This window comes from Chelonoidis abingdonii, chromosome 15 (assembly GCF_003597395.2).
Source record: "Chelonoidis abingdonii isolate Lonesome George chromosome 15, CheloAbing_2.0, whole genome shotgun sequence".
In the NCBI taxonomy this organism is placed as follows: domain Eukaryota; kingdom Metazoa; phylum Chordata; order Testudines; family Testudinidae; genus Chelonoidis; species Chelonoidis abingdonii.
The window spans coordinates 51,363,845-51,382,678 of NC_133783.1; the positions used below are offsets into that span (position 1 = coordinate 51,363,845).

Sequence of the window (18,834 nt, forward strand, 5' to 3'; positions counted from 1 at the left end):
CTCTTCACTGGCAACATTTTGCTACAAAGAAATGGCTTTTTCTTCAAAATGAGTATTTCCATGGGATGTGAGCCTTCTTATGTGAGCCTTTAAGGGCTCCAAACCTTCACAGTGCTGATTGTTTCTTAAGAGGTGCAGAATGACCCTTTCAATGACATGCAAGGATCAGGTCCTTAAATTGGTAGGCTTGATCAGTTTAGCACTGCAAGCAAAACAGTGGAAGAATTTCTATTGTAGAACTTTTGTTCCTATTTACTGTTTATTAAATCTTTAATATATAGGGAAAAACAAACACAATGAACTATACATAAATGTCTCATAATGTTAATTATTTGCTACTTCACCTTAATTCTACGTGAAACATTTGATTACATATATGAGTAGTTAAAATAAATATCAATTATTTGTATTACAGTTTACAAAAAAGTTGCTTATAAAATTTCAAATAGTTTTAAATCTTATTCAGCCTTATCCTTTTTTATAGACAAACTTAGTTTTTAAAATAAGATAAAGAACAGAATCAAACTTCAGAGAAGGGGGAAAGAGACAGGGAGGAAAGGAAGTAGGCAGAGAGGATGGAAAGGTGATGGGGAGGGGCCATGCATTTAATAAGCTCATTCAGCTACTGCAGGACTTCTTTCAGTCAGTGTGTTGTACTTCCAAGTAATAGAATGTTGCTGACTTATACAGACTAAATGGTGTGGTCCTGAACTAAATGAAACTCTAATTGTTAATGGGAATCTTTCTTAATTAAGGGCTGCAGAAAATACATCTGTCTTAGAAAGGCAAATGCTGCACTCACTCATGTGCAGAACTCCCATTAGTATCAGTGGGAGCTCCGTATATGCAAGAAATATAGAATATATAAGTTTATGGAAGGGATGGTAAAATGGGATAGCCTAATTTTGGCAATTAATTGATCTTTGACTATTAGCAGTAAATATGTCCAATGGCCTGTGATGGGACACTAGATAGGGTGGGATCTGAGTTACCACAGAGAATTCTTTCCTAAGTATCTGGCTAGTGAGTCTTGCCCGCATGCTCAGGGTTTAGCTGATCACCATATTTGGGGTCAGGAAGGAAATTTCCTCTGGGTAGACTGGCAGAGGCCCTGGGGTTTTTTTGCCATCCTCTGCAGCATGGGGCATGGGTCACTTGCTGGAGGATTCTCTGCACCTTGAAGTCTTTAAACCACAAGTTGAGGACTTCAATAGCTCAGACATAGGTCAGGGGTTTGTTACAGGAGTGGATGGGTGAGATCCTGTGGCCTGCGTTGTGCAGGAGGTCAGACTAGAAGATCATAATGGTCCCTTCTGACCTTAAAGTCTATGAGTCTATATGAAATAAAAATCTGCAATGGAGATTAGAAGGGGGAGTTTTGCCCTAAATGCTTCTCTTTATTAAAAATAATATGGCACTATTATTTAGATATTAAGATAACAGTTAAAGCAAATTGGTTAGTTTTAGGATTAGGTAACTGGACTGGGACTCAGAAAATCTGAGTTCAATTCCTAGTTCTGTCACAGGCTTCATGTATGACTTTGAACAAGTCACTTAATCTCTCTCTGTCTCAGTTTCCCATCTGTAAAATGAGGATAATACTCTTTTTTTTCTGTCTTGTCTACTTAGATTGTAAGCTTTTCAGGGCAGGTATCATTTTGTAGTATGTGCAAGTACCAAGCACTGTCCAATGGGTTCTCTGGGAGAGTGACACGGTATAAAGGTGCACTAGTATGTTCCTGGGTTATTGTCTATCATCAGGCTGATCTGGGCAGGGGAAGGTGTGTCCCCTGTCCTTTCCCAGCTGACTGAAGGTAGAAAGGGTTATTAGCCATTAGTCTGAGTTGTATTCTGATTTTGAGTTTGCATTTTCTGGAAATAAAGCAAGCCCTAAACAAAAGTATGTGAAAAAACCTATGGTTTGGACTTTATTTTTCTATCCTTAGCTGGTAGTCTGAACACCAGCTTACATGGTGGTACTGCAATAAGAAAAAAGGTAAGGAAAGGGAATAGATGGGAAGGAAAGCCATATATAAGAAGATAACAGTAGTCATTCTAAGAAAAACATGTTTGGATGCTCAGTGAAGTGAGGTCTTGATTATGCCTGTCAATAATGGCACCACAGAATGCCCCTGATGGACAAAGTTCAGAATTAAAAGAGGAGCGACCAAAATCTCTGCTGCTAGTAAGGAAATCCCAAAAATCTGTATCATTTATGAGAGTAAGGTTGTGAGGAAGCAGACTGATGATGACCATAGGTGCATTGAATTCAAATTATGTTATGTGCATGAGGATACATGCTAAGGTGACTTCCACATTCATGCTGAAGTTCAACACCAGCTTAGGGAACTCAGCTGTCACATCCCCCATATACTCTACTTGGCTAAACCAAGAGAACAGATACTAATTTAGGATCCAATCCTGCTGCATTGGAGCAGGTCAAACTCTACTTGACTGCAGGATCAAGGCCTTCAAGTTCTAACTTACTTCACTGTCTTTAAGTAATTTTTCTACTCATGGAAATTCTGTAGACTGAAGGCACTAAGGAAACCTAAATGTTGGAACCCACTGGTCCTGAAGAACTATATAACATTTTATATAGTACTTTTCATCCCTATATCTTAAAACATTTTACGAAGCTGGATAAGCATTATTATTATTCCTGCTTTATCATGAGGAAAATGAATCACAGAGAGAGAAAATGACTTGCACCGTGATTAGAGCATGTCTGGGGAAGAACTAAGAATAAAACCCAGATCTCCTGTCCCATGTGCCCTATCTAGTGGGCCATGCCACGTAATGCAGTTGGTTAAGATTTGATACAAAACTTTTTGTCCATATAGACATTAATTGCTGTATATCCAGACTTCATTCGTACGTATTCATCCCTTAGCTGAATCAAAACAGAATTTCAAATTTCTTTAATCCTTCAACAGTATGAGGCAAAGGTATTGGTTCAATGCAAGATGTGTTTGCTGGCTCAAGTTATTATAGCTCTGGATCCCTCTACTATGGAAATTACACAGGGAAAGGAAAGGCTTGGCTGAAATCTTGCCCAGGATTTGGGGAGACGCTGATCTGATGCAGCATCACTAACTCGGCATGGGGCTCCTGGCTCACTAGAAGGCAGGGGCTGGGTTTAACAAACAGGCTTGGGGAAACCCTCACCCACACCTTACAGATGTGCAGTGTCTCTTCCTGTTTGGTCCTCTCTTAATACACCTGCACATCTTCCTAAAATAGCAGCACTGATTAGTTGGTTGCCGTGGTACCATTAGGTCCTGTAGGTGTGTTCTCTGACCTCTCCAACAGAGTTTACAACGCACAGATTAGGAGTTTGTGCTCTGATCAGATCAGTCACTAAATTTTTTTTTTTTTACATGTAAATAAACCCACATAGCAACTATTTTAATTACTCCTCCCTCTTTCTCCTGGGCCACTCCCCATCATTGTTCTGTGGTGTTTCTTGAACAGGGAAAAGTTGTGACTATGCAATGGGTTGGAACATTTCATGTAGCTTCTGTTCCCTTCCCATGACTTTTCTCCCTAAATTTTTGATATCTCTACACCATATAGCAGAGGAAAACCCTGAGACCTGTAAATCTCTTCTATCTCTACTGCTCCTTTTTCTTTCACTCTCTCTTTAATTCCACAAGTAAGGAATTACTTGCTCAGTGGTAAATCTGAGACAAAATCCAATATATTTCAAAGGGCTCTCTGCAGCTAGAAAAGATTTCGCAAGTATTTGTGACTTCAGGAAAAATACCTATCATCAATCAGTGGAGGAAGGCAGCTATGGATAAAATATGTATAAATTGCTGAGATTCAGTGACAAGATTGATCCAATATTACAGGATTGTCTGGTAGTGATTACACTCATGTAACCCTTCTGTCAGGTGGCATCGGCAGCAACAAGGTTCCATATCTATGGGGTCTTCTTAATAGTACAAGACAAATCCAGCTCACACCCCCACCCAGAAATCTGAAAGAACTAAACACCCCTCAGTGCCAAGAGGCAATACTTCCCTGCTTACAAGTACCAAATCTATGTGTGACAAAAGAAAACTTTTATTAAGAGCCAAAGGAACTTATTAATTTGGGAAAATGCCATAATAATTAATCAAAAGTAAGTCCACAATAGTGAAGTAACAATAAGTAAAACATCTGCCCCACAGTATCTTGAGCACAAGTCCTTTTCCTTCATTTTCCACCTTGCAGAGTGAAAGTCCAATAGGTGAATGTCCCTTTAACATGCCACTTCCCTCTGCTGCACCCCCCTCACAGTTGGTTGTCCTAGCTCAGTGAAGTGCCAGAATTCAGAGGTTCATTCACTTGGGTTCACCTCCTGCCTCTGAGCATATGAGCAAGAATCAACCAACCAAGCACCTGGGAGAGAGACTGCTAGGTGCCACCTCAAAGCCCTGGTCCATCCCATCCAATGAGCCATCTCCAACCATGGCCATACCTGATACATCAGAGGAAGAAGGTCAACCCCCACCCAGAATTCATAGTGGGGGAGGATATCTTCCTGACCCCTGCAGGTGACCAGCTGAAACCCTGAAGCATGAGTTTTTTGGAACCTAAGACATAAACCATAAGTGAGCCCTAGGGCCTCTTGAGCCCTACCCTCTGCCACCACAGGCAACATCATCATAGAATTCCACTTATAAATTTGCTCAGCTCTCTCTTAAAACTAATTATGATGTTTGCCTCCACAACTCCTACTGGAAGGCTGTTCCAGAACTTCACCCCTCTGATGGTTAGAAATCTTCTAATTTACAGCCTGAATTTTTTCATGACCAGTTTATATCCATTTATTCTTGTGCCAGCATAGTCCTTTAGCTTAAATATCTCTTCATCCTCCCTGGTATTTACCACCTAATGTATTTATGGAGAGCAATCATATTCCCCTATCAGCCTTCTTTTTGCTAAACTAAACAAGCCAAGCTCTTCCAGTCTCCTCTCATAAGGTAGGCTATCTTAGTAGCTCTTCTCTCCACTTCTTCCAGTTTAAATTCATCTTTCACAAATGTGGGTGACCAGAACAGTATACAGTATGCCAAATGAGGTCTTACCAGTTCCTTGCCCAATGACATTAATACTTCTCTGTCTCTACTGGAAATACCTCAGCTGACACATCCTACATTGCATTTGTCTCTTTCATAGCCATGTCTCATTGGTGGCTCACTATCATCTTATGATCAACCCCCCAACACCCTGGTCTTTCCCTTCCTCTGTTGCTTCCAGCTGATCAGCCTCCAACTTGTAGCACAAATTCTTCTTATTAGACCTTAAGCGCATGATCTTGCACTTTGTACTATTGAATTTCATCCTATTGCTGTCACTCCAGTCTTCAGCATCATCCAGATCTACCGATATAATATTCCAGTCCTCCTCTGTATTGATGATGCTTCCCAATGTAGTATCATTAGCTCCTTCATTTTGTGCCAAGATCATTAAAAAAAATATTGAATAAAATTGGTCCCAAGACCAATCCTTGAGTAACTCCATCAGTTACTTCCTTCCAGTCTGATAATTCACCTTTCAGCAAAACCCACTGCCTTCTCCCTTTTAGCCACCTTACAATTCTTGTACAAATCCCCATCTTTCCTAATTTAACTAATAATTTCCCATGTGGTACCATGCCAAATGCTTTACTGAAATCCAAGTATATTAGATCTAATGCATTTCCCCTTATCTAAAAAATCTCTTATTTTCTCAAAGGAGGAAAACAGGTCACCCGGGCATGATCTATTTTTGGTAAACTTGTGTTACATTACATCCCCTTTACCATTTACCTCCATTAATTTATTTTTTTTCCTGCTCTTTAGTATACAATAAAGAAAATAATATTTCATTGCCCCTGTGTCCAAGACAAAAGGAAATTTTAAACCACAACAGCCCAAATTTATCACTTAGGCAAAGCAGGTCTGCCTGCTGATCACTTAGGCAAAGTAGGTGTGTCCAAGCAAATATATTTTGCTCCTGAGGGGGCGCTCCCCCAATTCATCAATAGATAGCAGGAAAGAGTTCATTCAGACCCTGTCTTATGCTAATTAGCGAGACTACCTTATGGTGGTGAGACGAACCATTGATGGGTTTTGTGCTGCAATGAAATAAAATTGAAACAAGGCAAAGGTAGCAGAAACAGTGTTTTTTGTTACTTCCACTGGTGCAAATACTATGATTTCAGTGCCATTACTCCAGAGTAGTATTGGTGTAACTGAGAATAGGCTGTCTGGTTCTGCATTTTGGCATGTTTACTCTGAGAATTCTGCCATTTTCAGCAAAAGCAATTTAGTCTATCATCTCACTGTCCTGTTACCTCAAACTTCTGTTCTCTTAATATAGGTGAATGGGCCTGATTCTTAACTTCCTTACGCCTTCTGTAGACATTTACACATGTAAATGGTAGGTCATCAGCTGAACATGACTCCCAGTGTGATGCTGTGGCCAGTGAAGAGCCACAAGAATTATTAAAGCATTAGAAAACATGATTACAGTGACAGAGCTCAATCTATTTAGTTTACAAACAGAAGGTTAAGGGTGATTTGATTAGCCCATACATATGCATGTGGTGGAACAAATATTTGACAATAGGCTCTTCACCCTAGCAGACAAAGGTACAGCAAGATCCGATGGCTGCAAATTGAAGCTAGATAAATTCAGAATGGAAATAATATGTAAATTTTTCACCAGTGAGGGTAATTAATCATTGCAACAATTTACCAAGACTTATGGTGGATTCTCCATCACTAACAATCTTTTAATCAAGAGTGGATGGTTTAGTTCCAAAGGAATTATTTTGGGCAAGTTTTATAACCATATATTATGCAGGAGGTCAGACTACAGTGGTCCCTTCTGCCCTTAGAATCTATGAATCTATGTTTAAACTAAATATAAAATGCTACTGTTTTGCACCCAGTTTATATCTATGTAAATGACTACATAAGGCAGCAGGAAGCAAACCCAAATATTGTTAGAGCCCTGATCTCTTCCAACAAACTGTCACTCTCCATAGCTAAGGTAGCAACTAGCTTCCATTATTATTAAGCCCTGTTTTATTTCTCCTGTAATTTTGTCTTGGAAAATATGTTTTGGATTGAGAACTGCCAGATGTGCATCAGATGCAAAGGAGACTTCCGACAAAGTTAAAGATAATTTAAGTTATTGAGTTAATACATGTAACTAAAAACTTACCCACAGCTGAGATGTTTTGGCTTTTTTTTAAACATTTTATTCTCTCGTTTTAGCTCATAAATCCCATGCATGAGCTATAGCAAAAGAACATAAGTTGAAATTAAGCAAGGTAATTAATGATTTTTTTATGGATAGCTGCAGGGATCCATCCTGCTGCCATTAATGTCAATTTGGGAGGTGGGGGGTTTCTGTTATTTTAAATGGGAACAAGACAAGCTGCTACAACCAAGATTTTCCAAAATGTCCACTGATTTTGGGTGCTTAACTCGTTGGGCAAACAAAAAGTGAAGCATTGAGTATTTGATGCCCCTTTTGAAAATAGTAGTGCGGGTGGGTGGGAGAGAGAGAGAGAACACTACCCTATAATCGCTGCCTATAACTTAAAAAGAACATAAAAGCACTTCTATAACAGACAGCTAATGGTGACTTTCTTCAGCTCGAGGGCTAGGAAGCTGTGTTTTGGGAGCTGTAGGACAAAAGTTTCAGTCTCTGGCCTGATGTTGCTTTGTTATAGAAAGTAGATGGTTTCTCCATAATTAACATTTCAAGCATTTATCACCCTGGTTTTGACAGTGTGGGATGATTAAATTAAATTACTTATTTTTAAAATAATTTATTTAATTCAGGTTGAGACTTTCTAAATCTAATTTGATGATTTGTGTTATTGCAACTTTAAATTAAAATTTATAATGTACTACATTTTATAAAGGCTAGGGAGTAGGAGGTTAAATGCTACTAACTGCTAAAGGCATCTTACTTGAATTTTACAAAACTGCTACAGCAGAGGTCGGCAACCTTTCAGAAGTGGTGTGCCGAGTCTTCATTTACTCACTCTAACTTAAGGTTTTGTGTGCCAGTAAAATATTTTAACGTTTTTAAAAGGTACCTTTCTATAAATCTATAATATATAACTAAACTATTGTTGTATGTAAAGTAAATAAGGTTTTTAAAATGTTTAAGAAGTTTCATTTAAAATTAATTAAAAATCCAGAGCCCCCCGGACGGCGGGCAGGACTCGGGCAGTGTGAGTGCCACTGAAAATCAGCTTGCGTGCTGCCTTTGGCACACATGCCATAGTTTGCCTACTCCTGTGCTACAGGGAAAAACAAAATACTGAAAATTAAGGCCATCACCCTGCAAATACTTAGGCAGATATGTAATTTTATTCACATGAATAATTCCCCTGACTTAAAAATAATTACTTGTGTTTAATGTTAAGCACAGTACATATCTATATGCAGTAACAGGGACTAAAACTGACTTGTATTAATCTTTTCTCTTAGTGGCATTAAAATCTTTGACCTGGTGGTATTAAAACCTTTGTCACTTCAAAACAAAATTGCTTCAGTGTTAACAATGAAACAATATTTATACTTCAATACATTTTAAAAGTTCACAAATATTTTGTTATACACACAGGCCAAATTTTTCAAAAATTAGAAGCCAAAAGTTAGGCCCCTAAGAGCTTTAGAAAATCTAACTCTGAAGTCACTTAGGAGCACAAGACACACTGACTTCAAGCTGCAATCATTGAGGGAAAAGTATAGCCTGGTTACATACTTTTAACTTTCTTGCCTTGTGGATGTTCAATATATCAAATGTTGATGTTGGTTGCAAATATGGCAAGTGCTATTTGTTTATCAATGTGGTGTATGAGTTTGTGTTATTTCACTAAGGATATTAATGAGGCCCTGAACGTGTCTTGTCCAGCATAGGGGAGGATTTTAAGTGTGAAATTTCTTAGCAGAAAATTCTATATAAAATCTAAAATTCAACTAACACTTAGAGATTGCAAGACTTCAAAATGGCTGCTTTCTGAAACATCCAGTAGGTGTCTAATTTTTGTTTCTATCCCTTTATCTGCTAAATAAAGTCAAATTATACCATCGTATTTGAATCCTAGGTAGATTTTGACGTTGGCTTGTGCAGGAGCCCGTTTTCAAGGGTAGAAATAGTAAAATACTTGAAATTGCCACTGTGTGGAAGCTGGACATGATTCACTATCAATGAAGTGGAAACATCATGGCAAAGGAGAATATTTTCATCATCTACCTCCAAACCAGTCTAAGCTTCTTTTCAAAAGTCTGGCGGCGGGTGCGGGAGAAAGGGCATGTGAAACCCTACCAGATCTGGTAAAGTGACTCCTCCTATTGCAGCAGATGACTCCCTACCAACTCCACTCCAATCCAGGTGAGAAAGCAGGGATCAGTTGTGACTGAGTTATATTATCCCTGATCTGCTCCTGAGGCAGTATGACTAGATTCTGCGTGTGGGCTTATGGAAAAGCCACAATCTAGCTCTATATTTGCTTTTGTTAAGTGACTTTTACCAATATTTAGAGTGAAAGCAGACTGTGCTATTCAGTCTTCCATGGCAAACAAAGGCTATGCGTACACAACAAAAGCTGTGCATGGGGTGGGATTCTCAGACTGGGGCTCATGACTCCTCAGGATGTCCCAAGATTGTTACATGGGGGTCGCGAGCTGTCAGCTAGCACTCCAAACTCCACTTCACCTCCAGCATTTATAATAGTATTAAATATTAAAAAAGTGTTTTTAATTTATAGGAGGGGTCGCACTCAGAGGCTTGCTGTGTGAAAGGGGTCACTAGTACAAAAGTTTGAGAACCACTGGGCTACCCTACCCAAGCTAACTTGAATCTAGCTAGCACCGGTAACAGTATGAGGCCCACACAGTCTGTTGACAAAAGGCAGCTTTCATGGACAAAACAGTGGAGGTGTACATACTCAAATGTTCCTTCCACTAATGTAACTCCCCTGCTATACCGACACAATAAAACCACCACAACGAGAGGCAAAGGACTTATGTTGCTGTAGTTAGGGCAACGCAGTGTGTATGTGTAAGACCAATGGTCACCAATCGGTTGATCGCAATCCACTGGTTGATCCTAGAGGATTTCTCAGTTGATCACGATCTCTGGCGGTGCAGCGGGGCTGCTGCTAAGCAGGGTCAGCTCCAGGAACCAGCAAAGGAAGCAGGTGCCTTGGGCGCCCTATAGAAAGTGGCAGCACGTCCGGGTCTTTGGCACCAATTCTGTGGCGGGTCCTTCACTCTCTCTTCCTCTTCGGCAGCACTTTGGCGGCAGCTTAATCGGGGTTTTGGGTTTTTTTCCCTTCGACATTTGGAGCTGCAAGAAAGCTGGAGCCAGCCCTGCCGCTAAGGAAAGTTCCCTGCCTGCTCCAGCCCCACGCCGCTCCCAGAAGCAGCCAGCACAGCCCGGGAGGGGGAGGGTCTCCCTCCGTGCACTGCTTCTGCCTGCAAACACCGCCCCCCGCCGCTACAATTCTCTGGGAACAGGGAGCTGCGGCCAATGGGAGCTGCGGGGGTGCTGCTTGCAGAGAGGGACAGGGCACAGAGCCACATGCCCTCTGCCCCTCCCCCAGGGGCCTCAGGGGTGCCGTGGCCCCTTTCGGGAGCTGCGTGGGGCCGGGGTAGGCAGGGAGCCGGCCTTAGCTGCAGCCACATTGCACCGCAGACCAGGAGCCACCGTAGGTAAGTGCTGCCCAGCAAGAAGCCACACCCCAACTGCCAACCATGAGCCCCCTCCCGCAGCCAGCACCCCATACCCCCCCCTGCACCTTGAACCCTGTCCTGCACCCCAAGCCCCAGCCTTGAGCCCTCTCCCAGAACCAGCACCCCAAACCCCAGCCCTGAGCCCCCTCCCACAGCCAGCACCCCATACCCCCTCCTGCACTCCAAGCTGAAGCCCTGACCCCCCTTCCCAGAGCCAGAAGCCTGTACCCCCTCCTGCACTCCAACATTGTGCCCCAGCCCAGAGCCTCCTCCTGCACCCAAACTCCCTCCCAGAGCCTGCACCCTGCAACCCCTCCTGCACCCCAACCCTCTGACCCAGGCTCAGCCCAGGGCCCCCTCCCAAACTGTGAACCCCTCGGCCTCAGCCCAGAGCCCACACTCCCTCCCGAACCGCAATCCCCTACCCCAGCCTGGTGAAAGTGAGTGAGGGTGGGGAGAGCAAGCGACGGGCGGCTGGGGGATAGGGTGGAGTGAGCACGGTGAGGCTTTGGGGAAGGGGCAGGGCCTCAGGGAAGGGCAGGATAGATCCTGAGTTGACCTTAAATTCAAAAAGTGATCTTGGGTGTAAAAAGGTTGGTGTAGACACTGCATTCTTTACATCCACTGTTGGGTGTCATTCTTCTCAATTTCAGGGCTCCACTGAAGATTGACAAGAAAGCTGTCTCTGGGTCTCCACCAGGCTCCCAACTTGGTCTGCTGTCCGGACACCACACTCTGTGTTGGGAACCCTGCTACCCCTCAGAGTTCCAGCTTCCTGCAGAGAGCATAGCAGCTGACCTGACTCGGGGTGTGGGTCTCCCTGACGGAGGCAAGAAGCCCTGAGTGGCTTCCTCTTGTTCCCATCTGGGAGCACAGAGGCAAGCATAGTGTAGTGTAGACACAACCTCAGGTAAGACAGCGCAGTGCAGACGCTGGAGCAGGCTAGTGAACAGAATAGGTACCCAAGATCCATACAGGGCTTATCCTGACTGCATTGCACTGTCTGCACTGTTACTGTTTCCTATACTAGCTGGATGTAAACTAGCTCAGGTAAGCTAGTCTAGGCACAGTTTTTTCTGTGCAGACATACCCCTAGTTCTCTAAGAAATATCTGTATTTTGTCAACTGTCCATTGAATGATGCTGGAATTTACAAAAGCCATTAGTTACCATCACTCACTCATTTTTTCTTTTGTGTAGTTAGAGATGGTTTTAATTTTTAATTATTAGATTAGTGAATTAAAGATGGGAAAAAATCCTGAGAAACTCTAAAAACAAGTAAAAGAGAGCCAGTTGCAGCTGCAAAGTGAAATTAATGTAATTATCTGTGGCATCAAGTACAAACTTGAGTGCTTGAAAGGGCACATTTCTTCATACAATCTGAATAATAACCCAAAATAAATATCATTCTTTCCCCAGTAATCTAAAAACAAAAACATAACATGCAACTCTTTTGAGAAAGAAACATGCTGAGCTTCTCACCAAAAAGGTTATGACTTTTTTTAACATGGACAAAACTTATTTTTTTCCCTAATCCCATTCTTTAAAATAGCAGAACCATTTTTATTGAAACTTTCCAAAAATAATTCAGTTTGAAGAAGATACCCAGTATGGAAAAGCTCAGGCTGAACAATTTAGTTTGGCAAAGTTATAAAAAACTGAAAACAGGGTATTTATAAGGAGAAGTCTGTGGCAACTTTAACTATAGGCAGTGCTACCAGTTCCACCTATAATAAATCAATATTGTTACACTTTCTATTTAACCTACAGAGAGAGAGAAACAGCTATTATAAGTTCTTCACCAAAAAACTCTGCTGTGAGGTGATAAATATATTAATTGATGATATTTTCCTTAAAACATCCCTCAAAAGAAAGTATTTAGATACTGAGATCAAAGTAAAAATTATACATTAAACCACAACACTCTATGGATCAAAGTTAGGGTTATTGTGTCATGATCACATTCTTTTCTGTATACTTAAAAAGAATAAACTGTTTGTTTACAAGGCTCAAACACTTAAACAGGAAATTAATAGTTAAGGACAACATAAATTTTACACTGCCCACATATAACATGGTAGGTAATGCAATGGCTCACAACACTCCCTTCCATTGGAGGAAATCTTAGTATGCAACCTCTCAGAAAGCTCGCCCTACATTGCCCTGATGGGAAGGAGGGGATAGCCATGTTAAAATAAAAAAAATAAGCTAGGCAGACCAATCTCAAACCTAGTGGATCCCAGAGATCCACACAAATCCCTCAAGATCCACAGGAGCTCAGGGCCATCTGTGTGCAGGCTTTGTGCCCCGGCAGGAACCACATCCAGTATCCTCCCCAGAACACAGCTCCACAGGAGCAATGCCACCCCACAGGTACATCAGGACTATGTTCATAAAATACAAACAGATATGAACCCATAATTATGCACACACTGTGGCTTCCAGGCACTTCCACAGCGTATTTTTTCTGAAAAAACTACATAAACTGTATTACCTGTGTGACCACTTAAATTGACCACTAACAAAATCAATAGAATACTTGTAAATGGCATATTATTAAAAGATGACTATTCTTTATATGAAAGTGTCTGTGTGTGGGATATATCCTTGCAAAATTATAATCAAAATGTACCAATCTAGGCAAATAATCTACATGCTACCTTTATCATAATGACGACTGTTGATGAATAAATTGATAGGAGTTGCCCATCAGCAACAAAAAATCCCTTATTTCCACTAGGTATTTACATGGAATTTTTGCAACAAGGTGTGAGGTGAGATGAGAGAGAATCTTGTTTAAAGGCTGGTCTAAACACAAACTTGTACAGATTTAATGGAAGATTTGACCAGTGCAAACTCTGCTGTAGTATAGTATATATCGCTACATCACAAAAAATTTAGTTAAACTGTTACATCTTCTGTGTATAGACGAGCTCAAAGGTTTAAGAGGGATATCAGTTTTGACTTCAGAAGCAGAAATATCTAGTACTCCTAATGTTTTGATTGTTTGTATAACAGGCATGCATGATAAGCATTGCATGCTCCAACAAAAGAAAATCATCTGACCAGGATAATATAATAGAGAGCTTGACAAAGAACACTTTCCAGAGAGAAAACTGTTCGTTGAAAGAACAAGTTACACAAAACACAAAAACACAGAAAATAATGCTTTGACTTCAAACAAAATCGGAAGTAATTTTGATCCTATATTCTCATACGTTTTACAGATTAGGTAACGTATAGTATTATGCCCAGGAACTGAAAGAAATTGCTTCAATGGGGAACATGCACACAAACCATTAACATTAAAACTGGGCTTTAAAATTATGTTCATTTTCATAATTAATAATGGAACTCCCACAACTGTTTAAAAAAAATCTATCAAGTTTACAAGTATTGTACTTTGTGCGCATGGCACTCCTGTCCACATATTCATCATGTCACTTATTATGATACTGTCATTTCTGTACTACTTGAGCTATTATCAATAAAATAACCTCTAGTCTGTTCCACTTACATCAAATGCTTAAAATAAACTACAATTATAAATACGCTATCTCCAAAGAACATTGTGCTTCATTTATTTTCTTTTTGAATTTCATTGATGAAATACTAATAGTATGAATACTATATCTGTGGTTCTAATTCCATTCAAATAAATGTTCAGCAATGTCCCTTTTAAACACACTTTCAATATTTCCACATATATGACATCTACGAAAGAACATTTTTGTATGAAGACATTCGAGCAGAACATCAGCTAGTGTAAATCAGTGCAACACCATTGATTTCAATGAAGTAAAACGATTTACACTAGCTGAGGATCTAGCCTCCTATATTGTAGTTCAGTGATGGAACAGCAAAGCATCAACTATGTATTGTATACAGTAGTCTTGCTCCCTTTCCCACTGAGGTCAAGCACAGCTTTGCATTTTTTTTTCTCACTAGGAGCTGACAGAGAACATTAACCAGAGTCCTAGAATTTGCAAGATGGACTATAAATGAGTCTCTACAGCACATGTAAGGAAAAAATTCTGAATGCTGCCTACAACTTCAACATCAGGTTCTCACATTATAGGTTTATTCACAATGGTCTGGCTGTTTTAGTTACTGAACCCATCTTGTCTTTCTGGCCCAGTAATGTAGTATTTTTGACTGACCCTTTCAGGAAAAGCTTCAGTAAAAGCTTCTATAAAGATATGCAGACCGAGGAGTTAAAGAGAAAAGAAATGGGATGATTAAAATAGCAAAATGGTTCAAGCATAATACACCAGTTTACTTTGAAAAACCTTTACTTACAAAGCAGATGTGATAGTCAAGCATATTCCAGTGGCTATAAAAAAAATGAGAACTCCAGGGAGTCGGGGCCATAGAAAAAGAAAATAAATCTTTGTTTGAAATACTGATTATAGTAAAATCTTAGTATAAAATGCTAACAATATAAGAGAAATAACATACCTGTTTGTCATTGGTCCTATGAAAGGGTTTGTGATTAGCTGCACAGTAGCTTTAGAAGCAAACAATAAACCAACTTGGACATTTTCATTTAGCAAGTCTTTGTCTTCCGTGGGGCAATCAGATGGTACATTAGTCACATTTACCACCATTTGCTCTGTCTGAGTATGATACAAATCTCTTGATCTTGTCCTGTCAGACTGACTTCCAGTATCCATTGTGGAGTTGTCATAATAGGAGAAGATGCTTTGAAAACTGGCCATAGGTGAAGCAGCTATCTCAGGTCTCGTAGTTTGGATTTCTGTTTCGTTTTTCTGGTGTTTAATGCTGTACAGGTAACTTGGAATTATTGGCACTGGAAAAGCAAACACAATTTGTAAGTAACTTAGTATCTGTTGTATGTAAATGCCATAATTTCATTAGCTTGCATACTTTATCACAGAAAATGTAACATCAGAACAAATAAAAATAGGGCTTTGTTATATAGAACAATGATAAAGAGTTTGTTGGTTTTTATTTTTATTTTATTATTAATTATTATTGTGCCTTCAGCAAAGAATTATAACAACAAACATTTTTCCAGGAAAAAAAATACTCACTGTACTGAATTATAATTAGGAAGTGTAGTTATAAGCAACTTCTGCAAGGCTTTTCCGTAGATATTCAGTTTATGTTGACAGGCATGACTATCTGTCTACACAAGTACTATTTAAGGGCAAAACATGTGAGGAACCCCAAGACGTTATTTGTCCAGTCTTGTGTAATACTGTTACAAGGAACACTTACTGAGCTAAGAAGGCATTTAAACCATGGGCACTTCCAATAAAAATATATTATGTTCAATCAATGTTGCTCGGAATAACACTATTCAGAGGGAAAAGATTTTATATTATTTTTATATTAAATAAATAGAGATCTAAGATGTTCACGCTGTTCATTGGTAAGAGGGTTTTCAGTTCATATAAAATGAAGTCATTTAAAAGTAAAACTCTGTACGTTTTAAGATATTAGCTATATCCTAACTGGATTAATATATAATAAAGGAAAATTAATATTTGTAAAATAGTAAAAGCAGATGACACAGTAATTTTTAATCAGGAAATATTAGTAACAAAATCAACAGTTGTTAACGCGTATTGCCTCTTGCAAAGGTCTGAAACTATATATGGTTTTGAAATATATTTTTTCAGCAAACCGAGGTTATATAAAAGGTCTTCTAACATAACTATTGAACAACCAATGAAATGCATATATTGTTTACAAGAGAATATTTTTCCTTAAAAAAAAAATTACTTGCCAAAAATATATATTAGCCTTTCATTAGAGGCCATATTGTGCCATCATTTTTTTTTCTTTTTAAGCTGATCTCCCTAATGAAATAAATAAGGAATTTAGTTTAAAAACTGCCATAGTATAGCCCAAGGTGTCAAATCTGTAGAATCTATACGTGTATATCAATGTAATATAAGTGTGTGAACACAAACTGGTATTTTCCCCTTGTTTTTGACTTTTTTTATTTGCATCTTTGTATCCAAATTTATATTAATATGAGGACTTCTAAAACAATCAGTTAAAAATGTTCAAAAACTTGAAATCTAAATGCATTTTTAACTGTAAGTATTCTGTCCTAATATGTGGTTAGGTTCTGCCTCTATACCATGGAACTTTTGCCATTGATTTTAATGTTGCACAGTTGGGCCCTTAATCTTTGTTCTGATCAAAGTTGATTTTACTAAACCTAGTTATGAGTTATTTAAAATCTATCTAAAAGGCCTTAATATTAGTCTGACTAAATAACATTGCTTTGCCATGAAAATCATCTTATAAGAGCAATGGGGGTGAGTGCACAGGAATTATCATGAGGAAACATATTTCTCAAGTGTTATCTAGCCTGTCCTTCTGGTTTGCATGACCACAGAGGAAAGAAAACGCTGAACAGTTAAAAATCATTTAGAAAATAACAGATAACTTTTTTCCACTAGAAATTACTGATATCTCTGTGAAGAACTTTTTAGACAATTATCATGTATTTTTAATAAATATAAACTAAACCAAAACTATGAGGTGAGTGGATGAGTAGAGTGTGTATTTGTGCAATATCTACAATATCTCATATATAATTTGAAAAAATGTATTGCAGGGAATATATTATTTAGAAAGAAACACCAATCAAACTTGCAGAAGAAAATACTGTGCACAGACTGTTCGGTGCATCCATTGAGAAGATTTTGTTGTTAAAATAAGCTGGAAAGAAAGGTTCTACATACCCACTACAGTAAGCAGCATGTTGTCCAGGAGTAATGCAATGAAAACAATAAGCAGAATTAGTTTTCGGGACTGCCGACTCTCCCTGAGCCAGCTGAGGACACTGAATTCATTCCAAGCCATGGCTCAGGCTCCCTCAGGCAACGACTTACACTGCAAACATATAAAGGAGAGTTAGGCAAATCCAGGAAAAGCTGCCTCCCTGTTGCTTTCATGACCCGCTTAGTTGGCGCAGGTTTGTTTCCCCATTTCTAGTAATAGGGGAAATTTGTAGACCGTGATTAGTTTCTTTCTTACTCAGCGGTGGGCGGCAGAGGCGTAGTTAGATCTCTAACCATAATCCTAGACTAGCCTGATGTTTCTCTCAAAATGATCAGTTAAATCCTGGCTTCAAATTGTCATTATTGTGTGTCATAAAGTGAAGGAAATTCCCGCCCCCCGCAACCCATCAGCTTAGCACAATGGCCTCCAATACGTGGTGGAGGATTAGTCCTCTTGCTGCAAAGAAATGGAACAAATCTACTCAGCCCTTCACTCCCGTCTTCCCGCGTTATGCCCTTTACCCTCCAGCCATCAGTTCTGCACAGCGGAATCGCAGCCATTCCGCTGGGTTTGGGATCTTCCCCACAAACAGAGGTGGTACAGCGCGGTTTCCTTCTCTCCGCTTGCAGGCTCATCCCTGCACTGGTTCATGTTTACAAGAACTTCTTAGCCTTACGGGCTAGAAACTTATTTTTTTTTAAAGGAAGCTTGGATTCCGCAGGGACTAACGGGGCCATTTCAGCCGTGCTGGTACATTGTACCCCCGTGACCGGGCTCAACCTGCCCCATGCCTGCCTACCTCCAAATATAGTGCGGCCGAACCGTTCTTGGGAGCCTCGCCTCAGGAGAGAAGGCAGCACCTGGCGTGAATCTGCAGGAAAACAAGAGCGTCTAGCAAACTGCCCCCTTTCCAAGTGCCCTGTCTCACTCAGCTGCTCCCATGCACTGTCCTACGGCTGAGTTATGATGGGACCTTGGCCCTTCCAATCAGCAGGTCAAAGGCTTTGCTCTCACTAGGAGCTGCTGCTGCGGCCAGAGCTCACCTCGCGCTTCGCTCCCCATTCTGAACCACCAGGCAGATGGGAGGCTGGAGGTTTGCAAAAGGTGTGACAGTCTCATCGAAAGGACAACACTCGCTGGCCAGTAATCCGTCTCTGCCCTGCTGTCACTGCTCCCCCTCTCTGCCACTGCCCCCTCACGTTCCCAGAGCCCCCCACCATCACTGCCCCCACCCTCCACTGTCACCGCTCCCTCACATCCCCCTGCCCCCCGCTGTCACTGCTCCCCCTCTCTGCCACTGCCCCCTCACGTTCCCAGAGCCCCCCACTATCACTGCTCCC

General features: G+C 40.3%; 1 protein-coding gene across 6 annotated transcripts in view; it reads right to left on the reverse strand.

Moving 5' to 3' along the window:
• SLC18A2 (solute carrier family 18 member A2) overlaps positions 1–18,834 on the reverse strand; it is a 58,855-nt gene that overhangs the window by 39,263 nt on the left and 758 nt on the right. For 2 of the 6 annotated variants that reach the window (XM_032780791.2, XM_075072515.1), the window contains exons 2-4: positions 18,294–18,365; positions 17,455–17,605; positions 15,191–15,542 (exon numbers count right to left, since the gene is read on the reverse strand). In XM_032780791.2, coding sequence (XP_032636682.1) covers positions 15,191–15,542; positions 17,455–17,575 — 473 coding nt within the window. In that variant the 5' untranslated portion in view covers positions 17,576–17,605; positions 18,294–18,365. Of the gene's footprint in view, positions 1–15,190; positions 15,543–17,454; positions 17,606–18,015; positions 18,366–18,537; positions 18,637–18,834 lie in introns of those variants that run through there. The other 4 variants (XM_032780792.2, XM_032780794.2, XM_032780793.2 and 1 more) reach the window with 4 other exon arrangements.